Raw genomic sequence first — 19,046 nt, 5'->3', positions numbered from 1 at the left:
TGGGTTAAATGCAGAGCACTAATTCTGAGTATGGGTCACCATACTTGGCCACATGTCACGTCACTTTTTCACTTTATAATACATAAAAATGTACAACCCGAATTCCGGAAATGTTGGGGCGTTTTATAAATTTGAATAAAATGAAAACTAAAAGACTTTCAAATCACATAAGCCAATATTTTATTCACAATAGAACATAGAGAACATAACAAATGTTTAAACGGAGAAAGTTTAAACGCCAGGTTTGTTCATTTAAATTTATTCAGTTTTAGCATTTAATAATTTATTTGTAATGATCTCTGAAATGTAAACTGTAAGTGGGCTATAATAAACCCATGTTTATCTTTATAAACATCATTAATTTTACTTGTGATGTTTTCTATATGGGATGATTAGCCTAATCCTCATGAACACGTGACGCTAGAAAAAGTTTCATAAAAAGTAAACCTCACATTTCAGCCTTTAAATAAAGAAAAGATGTGTCAAAATTATAATTGATTAATAAATTATTATATGTATTTGATCTGCTCCATAAATAATTCTAGACAACTTATCTGAATTGTTAAAATGTGTAGAATCCACATAAGCTTGTTTTTCATCAACCGGTCAAATGCTTCCACAAGGTCGCTACCTGAGGAGAAGAAAGGAGACAGAGTTTTTGTTGTTTTTTCAAAACAAAAACTCAGAATAATCATACTAAAGAGTTTGGAGTGGTTGCCAAGGGGTTGCTATGCAGTTGCTATTGGATTGTGAGTGGTTTTAAGTTGTTTTTCAATGATTTTCCCACCTGAGCTGGTCATTACTGATGCTTTGACGTACACAGAAGACCCCAGTAAGCTATTTGTGTCAAGATAGGCCTTCTTTATCTCTTCCAAAGTCAAACTAACATGTCCTCCATTCAGCTGTAAAATAAAACATGGAGTAACAAGAGTCTTGCACTATAAAGCTGATTTAAGGTACTTAAACTAATGTTTTTTTCTTGTTTAACAACTTACATCATTTAGTTGCTTCATAGATGTGAGTCTCTTCTTTTCACCATCAATTTCAATACCAAACAGCACATATGCAACACCTTTCACTGGTTCACCATAAAGATACCTGGAAGAAATGCATACGGTGACCTCAAAATATTTGATATCTGGAAACGTCTTTACTGTCATATTGGATTATTTATATCAATCCTTTCTGAATAAAAGTATTGAAAGAAAGAAAAAGAAAGAAAGAAAGAAAGAAAGAAAGAAAGAAGATATGGAGTGAGCAGAGACATGGGGAGAGGGAGAAGCCTAATTCAGTTAGGAAGTTTGTGGGCTGAATATGCTTTGCAATAATCAAATAAATCTCAACAGCATTTACAAGAATGTCTTCTGACTAGAGGGTTACAATAATTTTTTTATATACTTCCTTCTACAATGTTACATTTTATTTGTTTTTATTTTGCATAACACTATATAGTGTGTACGCGTATATATATTTCTAGACAACTTATCTGAATTGTTAAAATGTGTAGAATCCACATAAGCTTGTTTTTCATCAACCGGTCAAAATTTACATTAGGGCATGCAAATGCGGTCCGTTTTTTGGCCAGACAGAAACTGCACACAGGCTGAATGTAAATATAGGTCTCTGTAAATCCAATCGCTGACAGCAGGTGGCGCTTACGGAAACGCTGAATTAGAGCTGTTTCCTGTAACCTCCATGGACAAAGCAGTTTTGAGATTAAGAACACTTCCTTTAGGTATTACATGGAGCAAAGATGAAAACAAAATGCCATCGAATCGTTTCTGAAGACAGTCAGAACCTTCAGAGATACATTCATATAATTAATTAATTCATATATTCATTTGTATAATTCCCTTAGCACTCTTTTAAAACCTCCCAGCTTTTCCGCCCTGTTTTCACTCAAAACAAAACTACTCTGCATGCTGTGCGCACATGAGACTGTTGCTTAAAACAGTGCTTTATGCTGGACAGTATTTATTTATCACGAGTTGTTCAAATCGCGGTAATCTAATACGGTTTTAATGATAATTAAAAGATGAAACGGTAATACTAACCGTGGGGAATTTTATCATGATTTATCGTCAAACCGGTAATCGTTACATCCCTAGTCTCTCAGAAGTAAAGCTGGGCAGAGGCTCTCCAATCTGTGAAAGAGTGCGTAAAAAGACTGTGGAATACTTTAAAAACAACGTTCCTCAACGTCAAATTGCAAATGCTTTGCAAATTTCATCATCTACAGTGCATAACATCATCAAAAGATTCAGAGAAACTGGAGAAATCTCTGTGCGTAAGGGACAAGGCCGAAGACCTTTGTTGGATGCCTGTGGTCTTCGGGCACTCAGACGACACTGCATCACTCATCGGCATGATTCTGTCATTGACATTACTAAATGGGCCCAGGAATACTTCGGTAAACACAATCCGCCGTGCCATCTGCAGATGCCAACTAAAGCTCTATCATGCAAAAAGGAAGCCATATGTGAACATGGTCCAGAAGCGCCGTCGTGTCCTGTGGGCCAAGGCTCATTTAAAATGGACTGTTTCAAAGTGGAAAAGTGTTCTATGGTCAGACGAGTCCAAATTTGACATTCTTGTTGGAAGTCATGGATGCTGTGTCGTCCGGGCTAAAGAGGAGGGAGACCTTCCAGCGTGTTATCAGCGTTCAGTTCAAACGCCAGCTAGGCCTGTCGCAATAATCAATATATTGACTTATCGCGCAATATATGTACCCGTGTACTGGAAGCTTGTGACACTATAACAAATTCCTTGTATGTGCAAACATACTTGGCAATAAAGCTCTTTCTGATTCTGATTCTGATTCTTGCATTATTATGCTGTTACATTATGATTATATATTCAGTGGCATAAAATGGTCTTTAAAATGACAATAATATCACTTATAGCAATTATTTCTGGGGCAATATATCGCACAACAAAAAGTTGTTATTGTGACAGGCCTAACGCCAGCATCTCTGATGGTATGGGGGTGCATAAGTGTATACATTATGGGCAGCTTGCATGTTTTGGAAGGCACTATGAGTTTTGGAAGGCACCATGAATGCTGAAAGGTATATAAAGGTTTTAGAGCAACATATGCTCCCCTCCAGATGACGTCTATTTCAGGGAAGGCCTTGTGTATTTCAGCAGGACAATGCAAAACCACATACTGCAGCTATTACAACAACATGGCTTCGTAGTAGAAGAGTCCGGGTGCTGAATTGGCCTGCTTACAGTCCAGATCTTTCACCTATAGAGAACCATTTGGCGCATCATTAAACGAAAAATATGTCAAAGACGACCACGGACTCTTCAGCAGCTGGAAACCTATATCAGGCAAGAATGGGACTAAATTCCAACAGCAAAACTCCAGAAACTCATAACCTCGATGCCCAGACGTCTTCAAACTGTTTTGAAAAGAAGAGGAGATGCTACACCATGGCAAACATGCCCCCGTCCCAACTATTTTGAGACCTGTAGCAGGCATCAAATTTGAAATGAGCTCATTTTGTACATACAATTAAAACATTTCTCAGTTGAAACATTTGTTATGTTCTATTGTGAATAAAATATTGGCTCATGTGATTTGGAATTCTTTTAGTTTTCATTTTATTCAAATTTAAAAAACGTCCCAACATTTCCGGAATTCGGGTTGTATAACCAAGTTGAATATAATTGATTTATTTGATGATTAAAATGGATTAATGTATTTCACACTTGACTGCACATGATTTGTGAAACTGTTGGAATATTTTAACTGTACTGGATACTTCAGTTTGCCATTACATGGTACCTGACAATGTTTGTATGTGGCAAATTGAAAAGAGAGTGACATTGACACAATCTCACAAACTCTGATGGAACAGGAAGTAATCAAAGAAGAGCCATGTCACAGACAGAGAGAGAAATAGAAAACCGGATGAAAGACATATGGAGGAAGAAAAGAAAAAATATACTTCAAACCTCTTTGTAAGCAAAGACAATTCGTCCATCGCTGTGTAATGTGGCCTGGAAGGTGAAACTTCCTTGATTATAAGAATCCTGAAGATGGACGTGATCCCACTGGACAACCAAAGCAGTTCCTAAGAAACATACGCACATTTACGTAATATTTAAATATGATTTTATATATTAATGAGAATACATTTAATACTTATATTCTCTACTAATAATACAGTTTCAGCTTCTGATCACCTCTGTAAACAAGAGCATCTGGAAAACATAACATGACACATTTGATTTATGGCAAGTCAAGGTACAGTGTTTTTGATGGGTGTGTGTATTTGAAGATGGGAAGGTCTGACAGATATATATTGGATATTTCTGTTTTAATATATTTTTCCACTATATATTTCTGTCAGATAGGACACCCTCTGTCTCTCTCACACATACACACACACACAGCCCAGTGCGTCTGTCTCTTACCATTGTCAAAATAGATGACAGTTGAGTTTCTGGAGAGGCTGGGGTCAAAGTTTGCCATAAGTGGAGCGATATATTGTGTTGCTGTCAACATTCGGTGAACCACATCTCCAGTGTAGATGAACCCTGAAAACACACAAACACAAACACACACACAATCTATAAACCTTTATAATACATATTCATAATATCAAATAATAATAAAAATACATTTCAAATCTGATCTTCAGGGTGAAAATAAGATAAAACCACTCAATTTGTTTATGTGAAAAAAAAAGTTTTTTGGCACCAATGCATGAACATGTGCTTGTCTTTCTACTCTTAATCTCTCTGGTCTCCTCCTTTCTCATCTATGCGTCCTGGCAAACAGCCCTGGCCTGTCTCCAAAGTGATTAATACTCTAATTAGCCATATAAATGCCTCCTTCCATCCCACTCACAGAAAGGAGAGAGGACCTTCCACACATACATAATCTAAAATGTGTCTTCAGCATTTGTCTGCTTAAATCAATGCAAATCTTTTCACAGGAATTCAGCCAACTTGGACTAAGTTGACCAACTTTGCTTATCCTGTAAACACAGAGCACTTAAAAACTCATTATATTCAATTCAATAAAAATAAAATAATTAAGATAGGGCTCACTATTATTACTATTACTATTAGCACAAGAAAAGAAAAAAGAAAAACAAATCCTCAAAAATGATTTATTATAGCAATAGTATAGCAATCTGCCCCTAACCATTTTGAACTTGCTGATCAGTAAAGTTGTCCTCGGATATCCAAGAAGTGGACCGCATGGTAACAATTCGAGTGGTCAATGTGCCAGCTCATCCGATCAATGTGAGGATACCACATCCAATTTCAATTAAATGTCTATTAAATACCCATTAGGCACTTTATTTCCACTACTCAAATATTTTCTCCAATTTTACTTAAAATAAGTCACTTCCAGCTGATATAATACGGGAACAGAGAGAAGAATGTGATCGGAAATCCACTGTCCACTAAATCCACTGTCTTCCTCTCTGGGTTTCTTTATCAATTTTGTCTGATTGAACGAGGCAACAGAGTTACTACAAAATGCCTTTGCCAACAAGGCAGGCTATTTGCACTTAAAGGGATAGTTCACCCAAAAATGAAAACGAGTCCATTATTTACTCACCCTCAAGGCATCCTAGGTGTATATGACTTCCTTCTTTCAGATGAATCCAATCGGAGTTATATTAAAAATTGTCTTTGATCTTCCAAGCTGTTTAATGGCAGTCAGCGGGTGATGCAGTTCATCAGTTCAAAAGACGTGAAATAAAGTGCATCCATCCATAATAAAAAGTGTCTCTGATGCAGTTCATCAGTTCAAAAGACGTGAAATAAAGCGGATGACGTAAGATGTCGGCGTTACGCATGCGCTGGTGAGTCTCGTGAAAACCAACGTTTGTTTACAGGAGTCATCCTCCCGGAGCTGCTTCAGTGTACAACAGTGAGCGCAAGCTAGATTAAATTGATTATTACGTTTTAAATATGGTTATTTTTCTTACAAAAACGCATCGATTCACTACAGGAGGCCTTTGTTCACCCCCCGGAGCCGTGTGAGGCACTTTTTTTGTTATGGATGGATGCACTTTATTTCACTTCTTTTGGACTGATGAACTGCATCAAAGACATTTTTTAAATGTAACTCCGTTTGGATTTGTCTGAAAGAAGAAAGTCATATACACCTAGGATGCCTTGAGGGTAATTCATGGGCTAATTGTCATTTTTGGGTGAACTAACCCTTTAATGTAAATAGACACTCAGTTTTTAATAATTTAGCAAACATTTTCCAGTTGTGTTTATTACAAATTCTTCAGGCAGGAAAAGTACCTCTTATACAGAGCATTATTTTTCGCTCCTGAGAACACGGCTTCACTGGGAAATTCAGATCACTTGTGTTTCACCGTTTATAACCGCAGAGAGATGACTGATGTAATTATAGGGAGAAATTATATGGCGGTTTTCTGTCTCTATCTTTCCCTCACTCTCACAGCTTCATCTTAGACACATTCCAACAGCCAGTGAGTCACATGAACCGCAATCATAATAAAAATCCCCACACATGCCCTCATATCTCCAGCATGCACGGTCAGCTGTTATTAAGAGGAACCTCTCACACAGCTGATAAACACAGCCTGATCCGCTAGAACACTGTGACTTACAGTCAAGCTCTTATGCCTACAAGCAAGAACCAATCAATTATATATTTCTCTTTAAACTCATTTGGCTCATATGTACTGCTTCAGCCATATAATACTCATATCGCATGAAGGCAGGCAGACGCTCTCTTATAACCTCATCATTGGTTGTGCTGCACACATCACAGGCAGGAGGACAGTTTACTTACCGCCGGTTGCAACAGTGATCTCTCGCAACAAATGCCCATAAAATGGAAAATCAAAGGAGAGATTGACCCGCTGAGGATGAAGACAAGACAAAGTTTAGCTTGCAATTATAAAAAGATCTAAACAATAAGCAGAATCAATATAAAACTATTAATCAGAGACAGTGAGAGAGAGGCAGTGATTACAATAAAACATACAGCAAGTGTAGATCTATGACAGACTCTATGGACTCATTCTGTGGTCGGCTAAAGCAAACATAACTCTGCTAATAAATTTGACTTCTGTCCTAAATCCATGGTGCGCTTCTCCGCTGCGGTTTCTTTTGTTTGGAAAGTGCAATGTGATGATATCGCAGTCTGTTCCAGTAATGGGATGGCGAAACACCAAAACCTGATCCCATTTCAGAGAAATGTGGCATTTGCGGATCAACACTCGGTCTGTTACTTTCATAATCCACACAAACAGACAAACCCATCCACAAGCGACAAATAAAAGGATTTTTCTTTCAAAAAGCGAACAGTAATTGTTCTTAAATGTAGTCATTTCATATCATTTGCATTTTAGAAGATGTGTACTGTTTTCTATTTGTGTATGAGCGATGATGAATGAATGAATGAATGAATGAATGGATGGATGAATGCTGTCTTACCGCTGCTTGTCGGTGTGTATTGGACAGGATGCCATGAATCTTCACCTTCTCCTTGTCCATCTGATCGATATTTACCCATAATTCTTTGCTCATAGGGTCACTGGGGCCATAAGTCTTTGAGGTGTAGTAGTTATGATCTGTGTCCTCCTGTGGGGAAATACCAGACAGTCAGTCAGGTTAAAGGACATAATACTTACTGTCAAGAAAATCATACAGGACTGGAACAGCATGTTAGTGTAAATAACAACAGAAATGTTCACTTTTCGGTGAACTATCACTTTAATAAACACCCCAACACAATCCATATTTGTTTATGGTAAGCTTTTAGCAACCAAGGGCCACGAGCCCATTCTGATTATCACATCACAAACATATACCATTTCAGGTCTTTCAGTATTAAAAACACTCTCCCGAAAGAATAAATTAAGAGAGGCGTGTTTACAAAAGACTGAGCCAATCTCTGTTTGTTTATATGTATTTTCAATGCTGACCACATATTTATGAGGGTCACTAAGAGGTTTATTGAATTGAGTGTTGCTCAGCAGCACCTGTATAGCTGTCTAGCTTCTGCCTGGAAAATATGATGATAACAAAACAGCAAAAGGGTCAAGTGAGTTCTTTTAGCCCAGTTCTCCCTATACACTTAGGTGAAAAGAACAAAGGGTCAATCATTTCACCAGCTGGGTGAGAGATTTGAGAAAGAGGTGATTGAGACACAAGGTCATAATAAATAAGGCATATATGTGTTTAGATATGTGTGGATTTATGTATGTGAGTGTACACATACAGTACTTGCAATCAGAAGATCCTGGTACTGTATATATATTTACGAGCAAAAGTGACAATATAAAAACTTTGACGTTTTAACTAAATTAACAGTTCTGCAGGTTACATATGCCAAGCAAATGGACGGAAAATCTGAGTGCCAGGAGAAACACAACCCATGATGACTGCTGATTAGTAACAGCATAATGCTTTGGACAGGGACAGAAGAACATGATCAGCTAACGGAAAGAAAATCAACTCAGAGAAATTGTATCCTTCAACTTACTGACCATTACAAATTATTTTCTACAAAGGCCATCATCAGTGATCCAATTATCCAATATGTGGCTTTTAAAAAACAAACCAAAATTAATATTTTGTCTACCAATTAATCTAATTCGTGACAAAAACACTTGATCACATGACCAAGGCTATGAGTGTGACATGATTATTCATGACATATAGAGTAACAGTGCTTCGGATGAACCAAGTTTGAATTTGATTCCATTCCCTTTTCTCCTCTCCAATCAATTCATGTCTCTGCTCCACTGTCCTGTCATAATAAAGACAAAAAAGCTAAAAAAATAAACCATTACTAAATATATATGAATTCCTGTATGGACACATGCTCTGTGAGTGGAGGACATGATGCATGACAAAGTAACAATCCAAAAGAAGACACTTAGAGCATGAATGAAATCGCCACAGATTGATCTATTGTTGTTTACTGAGCAAAGCAAGGCTGTCTGTAAAACCCTAGGAGGAAAACACTTGATCATAAATGTCTGCACTGTCTTATCAAACAGCCTGGCACCGAGGAATTCAGCATGGAACTATATGAATAATACAATTCTCATAAAGAAAGAAATGTGTCAGAATTAAGGAGAGGTGAATATAATGTACGTAAACTTTGACAGTTTAATCTGTTAAAGTGCAAAAGCAGAGCGACACAAACTGAAAATAAAGCAAACAAAAACCTAAAAGCCTAAACTAAAGCCTGAGGCCATGTCATAAAAAGCAATAGAAATTCAGTCCTTTGAAATTCACAAAATAAAAAATGACAGAAGCACTTTGTTGTGTGTGAAATAAATGATGCACCAGGTGTATGTGTGTATGAGTGTTTATACAGGAATGTGTTTGTATATGGGAGCTGGTAGGAGTTCAAACACTAAAACTCCATCACACAGACCTTGTAAAGCAACATCAAAGGAAACAACCAGTGGACATAAAAATTAGCAACTACATACTGCATATACACAGTGCTTTGAAGTAATCATCATGTGGGAAACTAATTCAATACTAAAAAACTTCTGCATGATGTTTTTCATATGGTTAAATGATCACATAGATGGATGTACAACTGCTCATTGTGCACATTAGAGTTTAATTAGCCCAGCCACTAAGGTAAAGCCGAATTTTACTCCAGTCGTCAGCATCACATGGTCCCACAGATAGACAGATAGATAGAGCAACAGACAGAGATAGATAGATAGATAGATAGATAGATAGATAGATAGAGCAACATACTGTAGCATTTGGCAGTGAGACGGCTTCCGTTTTGTTGTTTGTTTATTTTGTTATTAAAGCTACATTTTGTTAATAAAGTTTGTTATTTTTAAAGGGATAATTCACCCAAAAATGAAAGACCCGTAAAGGCCGGGACACACCAAGCCGACTTCAAAGAACTAGCAGCGATGAAAGCCGACGGTGTTGTCGCCTCGCGTCGGTAGCATTGGACCAAAATCGGCTCTTGAACACCGCTCAGACTACAGCTGACTGCAAACTAACATGTGCGTTCTGCGCCTGCGTGAGAAGAATTAACTGTCTATATCAGTAACTATCAATAGTAAATATTCGTAGTTTAAAAAGAGAAACCGAAACAAGGATATACTAGATATACGCAGATATACGAAATGTAAACAAAGCAGCGTTTACTTACCATTTTGAATATCAGTTATGTTGATAATTTTCTTAATTTTAAGCGGCTCACGTTGTTATAAAAATATTCGCATATTGGAATGCTTGGGAAAGATCCTGTAACATTAGAACAGCCTTCAGTCTGTGTCACCTTCATTTACTAGTTTTCATCACTTTCACTTTAATTCTCGAGCACTGACTCGTTCTATAAACTCCAATCCAATCAGAGTTCTCACTCGCGCTGACAGCCCCGACAGCCCCCCAAAATTCTAACACGAAAGAGAAGAAATTGTTGAATAAAGTCATTATTTTTTGTTTTCTTTGTGCACAAAAAGTATTCTCATAGCTTCATAAAATTATGGTTGAATCACTGATGTCACATGGACTATTTTATCGATGTCCTTTCATACATTTCTGGGCCATGAACGTGGTAGTTGTGTTGCTGTCTATGGAGGGTCAGAAAGCTCTCAGATTTCATTAAAAATATCTTAATTTGTGTTCAGAAGATGAACGAAGGTCTTACGGGTTTGGAACGACACGAGGGTGATTAATTAATGACATAATTTTCATTTTCATAACCCGGGGTTTGATAACCTGTGTCTGTTTTTTAAAAGTTGAACTTTTTTCTACTTGAGCACCTCATTTTTAGAACGCTGTGTGAAGTGTGAGTGACAATGGTCAAAGATGTCTGTCTAGCGTGTTTACATAGGAAAACAATGAAAAGTAGTGCAGTGGAATGGAAAAAGGCATTCTGTGTGAATGGCCTCTTAGGGAAAATTTATATTTTGTTAAAGTATAAAGGTTACCATTATTTGGGAGCTGTTGTCTGCGCCTTCATCAGCCAGTATACCAGGTGAATCCTGAGACTCAGGCTTCAAACTGTCTTGACTGGCTTTGTTACTTTCCATTGGAAGGGGCTCCAGGAGAAGCCAGCGTCTCCTCCTAAACAGCTCCACAGTGACATCATCATCCTGTGACCATCCCTGAAGAATTGAATAAGCAGCTCCTGGAACAACACAAAACAACAGTCAATCCTATGAGCATGGGAACATTTTGACATTACATAACACAAAGCTTCATTTCGGAAGAAATGATGCTTGTTTCTTTTGAAAATGCAGACGGAGTTCCTTCTTCAAAGCTTATAACTAACAAGGTTTACAGAGGACATGAGAATTGGTTTCATTGCTTGATTATGTCAAATAAAATCCAGAGAAACCTAATTTGTCTCACTACTGCTCTCACAGTTGAAACATTACACACACTTACGCATTTTTTTATATGGTTTATACAGACACAAAAAGCATCACCTTTTCTTTATTTTCCCTCTCTCACTCTGCAATAAAAACAGCTCGATTTTGTTCCAGATTAACCTGTTTAACTGTAGTCGTAATAAAGAAGATGGTCCAGTGTACTCCTGACACTTGGTTTATTGTTAAACTGAGGCATGGTGTTACAATGATACACCAAACGGCTTCTGAGAGAGTGAAAGGTAAAGAAATGGTGAGCCAAGAGTCTCAGCCCATCCCAGTCTGCTTTTATTCTTCTTTGGTCTGTATATCACTCTTTATGTGCCTAATCTCTTTCTCTTATTCACCCAACAAACACATACACAGGGCCAAATTCTTATGCAAATCAAGTCTCATGTGATCAGAGTTTAATTAAACCTTCTATTTACTTTGCTCTTTAGTCCTCTCAATGGAAATAAAGATGTGAGAGATGATGGGAGTGTGTACGCTGGAAATCAGGGCGACTGAACGGCCAAAGTGGGAATCACAAAAAGCACTTCATAATGTGATTGAGCAGACTAAACAAAAAGAAGGGGAAAAAGAAGAAACAAAAAGGAGGAACTAATGAATCAGCCTGGAATGTGGGTTAGTGCTCTCTGAACACCAGCTTAATCTAAACTAAAAGTCCAATGCGGTTGTCTGTACAGGTTTAGTCATAATCTTGGTGTTTTTAGAAGCTGAGGTCAAGTTTGGAAAGCTGGAGAAGTAGTTTAGGCCTCAACAGCTTGGGTTGATTTTCATTCAGATTCCACACAGAGATGGCTAATGTCTGTCTAATGCTTAAGAGATAATGTATGCTAAAAATACATAAAAACTTTCCTTGTGTGCACTACTCTTCAAAAGTTTGGGGTTATGGTTTTTTAAAATGTTTCTGAAAGAATTATCTTATGCTCAACGAGGCTGCATATATTTGATAAAAAATACAGTCATTGTAAAACAGTATTATAATATAAAATAGCTATTATGTTTTAAAATGTAGTTTATTCTGGTGGTGGCAAAGCTTCAGTAGCCTTCAGTCCACAGTCATATGATCTATTAGTTATCATATGCTGATTTGGTCCTTAAGAATCACTTTTTTATTACCAATGTTGAAACTGTAGAAACTGTAATAGATTGTTTTTAGATTTCTTTGATGAAGAGAAAGTTTTTAAAAAGCATTTATTTGATTCTTTTTATTTGATGTATTTGTTTTGATCAATTTAATGCATCATTGCTGAATAAAAGCATTCATTTACATCATTTATGAAGTATTGTCACTTTTTGATTTGTATCATATTGTACCACAACATGTCTTCTATAAGAGGAAGCATTCTCAGTCAGATTCACACAGTTTAGTTCACAATTTGTGTAGTGCCAAACACAATACTCCTCCTCGATACAATGCTCCTTTTTTGGAATCTTATTTCAATTTCAAGAAACCCTTCTGGATAAAATTTCCTGCACATATATTGCTCTGATAATCCCAGCAAACATCTCTTCATTCACGTGAGCATCTAATCGGTTCTCTGCACTGAAAAACAACCCAAGTGAGAAAGAAAGGGGAAAAAATGCACAACTTGCAGAATGCACTTTGTTTCCAAATCATCATGGTCTACTGTTCCTCCTTTAAACCCTCGATGTGAGAAAAGATTCCCAGAGCCAAGTCCTTCTGTAAAGCCCATTATACATAACAGGTCAATGAGGATTTAGAGAGGCGGCTGTCACTGACTTTTATTGTCGCTGAGTGGAAATCAGTGTCTGCTCATGACATGCTTTGAAAAGCCACTGCAGCAGGGACAGGATCTCTTTCTCTCATGCTTGTGATTTCTTTTTGCTGTGAGACTAAATCCAGTCCTACATTTCCCTCTCTTTCTCTCGTTCCTCATCCTCTGAGTGGAAGGTACCTTTCTTTTCAGCTCTTAAGATGTCCATGAATAAATTAATGAACGAATGTCAAACTATACATACAGATGATGCGACAAAAACTTTGCACTACAAAAACTTTCCTCAAAAAAATCATTCAAACCAATTACATGTATTGAAGTTAAATGTAATTAATATTTTCATTAAATTTATATTCTAATGGGAGGAAAGGAAGAGGAACCGGTGTGAGTGTGTGTTATCCACACTCTTAAGAAAAATGGTTCTAAACAGTACCAGAAAAGGGTTCTTCGGCTTGTAACAATAGCAGAACCCTTTTTAGTGCTAAATAAAAACCTTTTTTATAGGGTTCCATATAGAACCATGCTTTGAAAATGCTATATAGGACCTTATTGGTGTTATAAATAACCTTTTTAATAATAGTTTTTCATTAATATTAGTATGTTAATATCATTAATATTAGTATTATTTGTATATATTATTTATTAATATTGTTTTTTACCCCTCTATCTGCCTGGTCTTATATCTTGAAGTGCTTAAGAATGTGTATCTTTATGTCTATATAAATGACAGACAGAAGAGAGAGAAAAGCAGGGAGAGAAATTTACCCACAAATTTGAATTTCGCTCCAGTCATGTCTTAAATGATCAAAAGAAAACATAAAATAGAGAAAAAAGTAAAATGAGGTACCAATGTATAAAAGAAAGAAAGGGTTGGGGGAGGGGTGCTGGGGTTATGGGGTTCAAAACCATTCACAGGGCACTTTAAAGTTCAAAACCATTACAAACACTCCAATGTACAGTGTATGAGACTAGCTACAGAAGTCTAGAGGAGTTTGATTGATTGGCTCGCTCTCTCGCCAGCCACTATATGAAGCAGATATATTAGTGTGTGTAATTACAGAGAAGGGGAAGCATGCTGGAACAGGTCATCTGAACTCAGGAGACACAAACACCTCCATCCAACTTTATCAAACCTGAGCCCAAAATAAATTTACTTTATATATATATATATATATCTCATTCAAATGTTTGGGGTCAGTAAGATTATTTTTTGAGAGAAATTAATACTTTTTCAGCAAGGCACTGTCACAGGTTGCTACTGTGAGGAGCACGGAGCGAGGAATGAGGAGACCAGAGCTGCGCTCCATTTTCCGGGCTGCTCTCTTTAGGGAGTGAGTGTGCTCATTATACCATGGTGTCAAACTGTTTTCCTTAATCTTCCTTAAGCGTAAAGGAGCAACCATATCTAAAATATTAGAAAAGAGAGAGTCCATAGTTTCTGTTACATCATCAAGTTGTTCCGAGTTATTGGATATGCTGAGGAATTGAGATAAATCAGGAAGATTACTTACAAAGTTCTCTTTTGTGGTAGAAGTGATGGTTCTACCATACTTGTATGATTTTGACAATTAGTAGGTCCTGACACGTTGTCACGGGTTGCTACTGTGAGGAGCACGGAGCGAGGAACGAGGAGATCAGGAGTACAAAACAAAGGAGTTTAATTCTTTTTTTCAGGGAATCACACGTAGCACAAGGAGTTGACAAACAATTCCAGACAAAGAAACTCAGAACAGGCTAGAACTAAATGGGGCAGATAACGAGGGGCAGACAGGTGAGGAGAATAACTAATGAGACACACCTGGAACAAATCAAACTACATTGGGACAGGAACAGGAAGGACCAAATAAGGAAAACAGGAACATGCACGTGACCTATCACCCCCCTCCCAGACGGTGCCTCCCGCGGGGGGATCAGGAGCCCTCCGTGGGCGGTACTCGGGATCAGGAGCCCCTCCTGGGCTGAACTGGGGATCAGCGTGGGCTGAACTCGGGAACAGGGGCCCTCCGTGGGCTGAACTCGGGAACAGGGGCCCTCCGTGGGCTGAACTCGGGAACAGGGGCCCTCCGTGGGCTGAACTCGGGAACAGGGGCCCTCCGTGGGCTGAACTCGGGAACAGGGGCCCTCCGTGGGCTGAACTCGGGAACAGGGGCCCTCCGTGGGCTGAACTCGGGAACAGGGGCCCTCCGTGGGCTGAACTCGGGAACAGGGGCCCTCCGTGGGCTGAACTCGGGAACAGGGGCCCTCCGTGGGCTGAACTCGGGAACGCGGACCCTCCGTGGGCTGAACTCGGGAACAGGGGCCCTCCGTGGGCTGAACTGGGGATCAGGGGCCCTTCCTGGGCTGAACTGGGGAACAGGGGCCCTTCCTGGGCTGAACTGGGGAACAGGGGCCCTCCGTGGGCTGAACTCGGGAACAGGGGGGGGGGGGGGGGGGTCTCTAGAGACGAAGGAGGGCTGGATGGGACCAGCGGAGGCGAAGGAGACCTGGACGGAACCAGCGGAGACGAAGGAAAGCTTTCTAGAGCGGATTCTGGGGTCACATGAACGCATGGCAAGCTTGCCATATTAACGGCCGGTGAACTAGAGTAGGCTGCGAACAGCGGGCTGGTTCTGGCTCAGGGCAGGACGCTCTCCAGACACCAGAGGATTCCTTCCCTCCAGCTCAGTCCCGTGGTGTCTGGGAGGTCCACGGGGCAATTGCAGTTGGCCCCGAGCCAGAACAGAGAATTAATAGTGGCGTCATCGAGGGCCATCGCTGCGGCGAGTCTGCAGAACTCCCAGGAATACTCGACAAAAGGGAGATCTAGGCGAGCTAAGGCGGAGAACCGTCGGCAATTTCCATAGCCGCGGGGAAAACAAGGAAAACAAAAAAAACGTTTCAAAAAGGCGGAAAAAACAAATGCGAGGAAAAGTCGCCGCTCACTTTTTGTGTGGTCTGGAATTCTGTCACAGGTTGCTACTGTGAGGAGCACGGCGCTAGGCGACCAGGAGTACAAAACAAAGGCGGTTAATTATTATTATTTTTTTTTTTCAGGGAATCACACGTAGCACAAGGAGTTGACAAACACTGTTTTTGTCACGGGTTGCTACTGTGAGGAGCACGGAGCGAGGAGCAAGGAGACCAGGAGAACAAAACAAAGGGCTTTAATATTCTCTTCAGGGAATCACACGTAGCGTAAGGAGGGGACATAAACACAATTCCAGACAAAGAAACTCAGAACAGGCTAGAACTAAATAGGGCAGATAACGAGGGGCAGACAGGTGAGGAGGATAACTAATAATGAGATACACCTGGAACAAATCAAACTACATTGGGGCAGGAACAGGAAGGACCAAATAAGGAAAACAGGAACTAAACGGGAACATACACTTGACAGGCACATTCAATTGATCAAAAGTGACAGTAAAGGCATTTATAATGTTACATTACAGAAGATTTCGATTTCAGATAAATGCTGTTCTTTTGAACTTTCTATTCATCAAAGAATACTGAAAAAGGGAAAATGCCAGCTTCCACAAAAATACACAGCACAACTGCTTTTATCATAATAAAAATAAATGTTACTTAAGCACCAAATCATTATATTAAAATGATTTCTGATATTAGTTTTACTGTACAGAGAAACCCTCACAGACTATGGGACACACTAAATTTCTGTTTAAATGGTCGGTAAAAACATTTTTACATAAATGGTCACATTTAATTCAATGAGTATTTAGAAGAATGGTTTTACATAGTTATAAACATTTAAAAAGAAATGTGTTCGTTCTGCTCATGTTTCATGAAAGTGTGTGTTTTTAAGTCCAGGACCATTAATGAGAAATATTCAATCATCAATACCACTAAGGATAAATTTGTCTCAAGTATTTTAAGATCTTTGAAAGGGACATCCTCCTATAATTCTACACAATTATGATATGGTTTATATATGTTTGTAACAAAGTGTTCACAGACAATTATTCACACGATGCATGCTGAGTATTGATGTGCATTAAAGGTGAATTGAATCACAGCATGGCTGTTACTGGTTTCAACAGTGGCTGGAAAAACATATCCGTCTCAGAGAATTTTCAGAATTTTCATAAAGACTTACACGCACATACATAAACAAATGGACACGGTACACATACTGTACCAAGAGAATTGCATGGAAAGATGCCTTTTCTACTTTGTATCAGTATGACTGATTGTGTTACAAAATTGAGTGATGTGTATGTACTTGAGTGCAAGACCCAGAATGACTTTGTAATCATTTCTAGCGTATGTGTCTGGATGATAGTCTGCGTACATTATATGGTCTGTGGCTGACAGTAATGACAGAATACAGATGGCTGGCTTTGCCCTAGGGTGATATAAGGTTTCGTTTACTAACCATTCACACAGAGAGGTATACTTAACCCAGCAAAACACTGGCCTCCAAACCCATGCTCAAACCACACACAGCTTCAGACCATCATTTTTAGTACAATGCTGTGATGGACAGAATGAAGACAAGTTTAACTTCACATCTGTTTATATAATTCATCTATTAAAGGATGGCACTTGCAATGCGACTGCCAGGGAACACATACAGGGCATGTAGCCAAGTAAATGTAAAATGTGATGTAAACATTCCCCCAACATGCACTGACAACTCCCATCAGTTTTTTTGACCTCACACTGACACCAAAATTCTTCGCCCTTGTTTCACAAACCACTGTGTGATTGCTTGCTTTAACCTTAAAAACAGAGCCGTGTACTGTACCTCCAAAACACTGAACACATCAATCAAAAGCAGAGTTCATATGAAGCAGTCGTTAATTAAATGTATAATTAAAAGTATTCATCCCATGCTCAACGGCTTTTAATTAATGTCCTCCTCACCGTTTAACCTCATCTATCTCCTGCTCTCTCACCTGTGTCATTCTCTTGCATTGCTCAGTCACACCAGTAATTTTTTTCCCTTTGACCTGCTGCACATCCTGCTAATTTAAAGTGCTAATGAGTGGAAGGTGACATTAGAACATAAAAGGATCTAAACACATGAATTATGTGTGTGTGTGTGTGTGTGTGTGTGCAGAAGGATGAATGTCCAGCATACACACATACAAAAACAGAATAATTTATTTTTAAGAAATCACTAATACACTGTAGAATAAACAATCAAATATCAAATACACATTGACAAAGAAGAATAGTCAGTGTGCCATTAAAGGTCAGCATCGTACATGATAAAGTTTATGATAAAGTTGCTCTTTAGGCCACTGGTTGATTCATTTGCCACAAGCATTTAATTTGCAGGGACAAGCATTTAGATATTTAGAAATGTCAAAGATATGACCTCAGTATTGAGCCGACATGGCGTGCCGTGTATATCAGTAAAGTCATTCCTGTAATCCCCTCTTCACAAAAAAGCTTCAGCTGACAAGCAAATGCAATTAACTAAATGAGTGCAGAGCCATAAAGGCGTTTGTCTCAGAATGAACACATACTGCTTGGCTGCACTCACAACCAAAATTATACTCATAGCATAGCATAGCACAACATAACACAGCATAACATAACACAGCACAGCATAGCATAACATAGGATTGTCAACTTTTGGTTCAAAAATTCATTTTTAATTTCATCTTACTGTAAATTATAGTAATGCTCCAAAATAATTTTTTACAAACACAGAAAACTGAAGCCGTCGATATACTGTATTTAAAAAACAATGAATTCATCAAATGTATTAAATAATCAGCACTCAAATAAAAACTAAGTTGTATGAAAACATTACAATTGCTCATAAGGAGGTTTTTATATCAACTTTTTAATGATACTCTACTCCAATTTGTTGTTTGAAATCTACACATTTTTGGTGGGTGTAATTAAAAACGTGTTTTTCCTTCGATGCCAATGAAAAAAGATAAACAGGTCTTTGTGTGAATGATTCAATGACTTATTCAAA

At 38.5% G+C, this 19,046-nt stretch overlaps 1 protein-coding gene across 1 annotated transcript in view; it reads right to left on the bottom strand.

Annotated features, from left to right (window-relative positions):
- The window catches only part of LOC107684879 (plexin domain-containing protein 2-like), a 42,509-nt gene extending 30,938 nt beyond the window's left edge, over positions 1 to 11,571 (bottom strand). The window contains exons 1-6 of the mRNA XM_016481255.1: positions 11,538 to 11,571; positions 10,932 to 11,131; positions 7,444 to 7,590; positions 6,797 to 6,866; positions 4,423 to 4,545; positions 3,961 to 4,079 (exon numbers count right to left, since the gene is read on the bottom strand). Of these exons, the coding sequence (XP_016336741.1) occupies positions 3,961 to 4,079; positions 4,423 to 4,545; positions 6,797 to 6,866; positions 7,444 to 7,590; positions 10,932 to 11,131; positions 11,538 to 11,571 (693 nt within the window). The remainder of the gene's footprint in view (positions 1 to 3,960; positions 4,080 to 4,422; positions 4,546 to 6,796; positions 6,867 to 7,443; positions 7,591 to 10,931; positions 11,132 to 11,537) is intronic.
- Positions 11,572 to 19,046: the final 7,475 nt, after the last annotated feature.

This window comes from Sinocyclocheilus anshuiensis, unplaced genomic scaffold (genome assembly GCF_001515605.1).
Source record: "Sinocyclocheilus anshuiensis isolate Anshui unplaced genomic scaffold, SAMN03320099.WGS_v1.1 scaffold613, whole genome shotgun sequence".
Taxonomy (NCBI): domain Eukaryota; kingdom Metazoa; phylum Chordata; class Actinopteri; order Cypriniformes; family Cyprinidae; genus Sinocyclocheilus; species Sinocyclocheilus anshuiensis.
The sequence above is the reverse complement of the archived record's forward strand: the minus strand, read 5'-3'. Positions and strand labels throughout refer to the sequence as shown.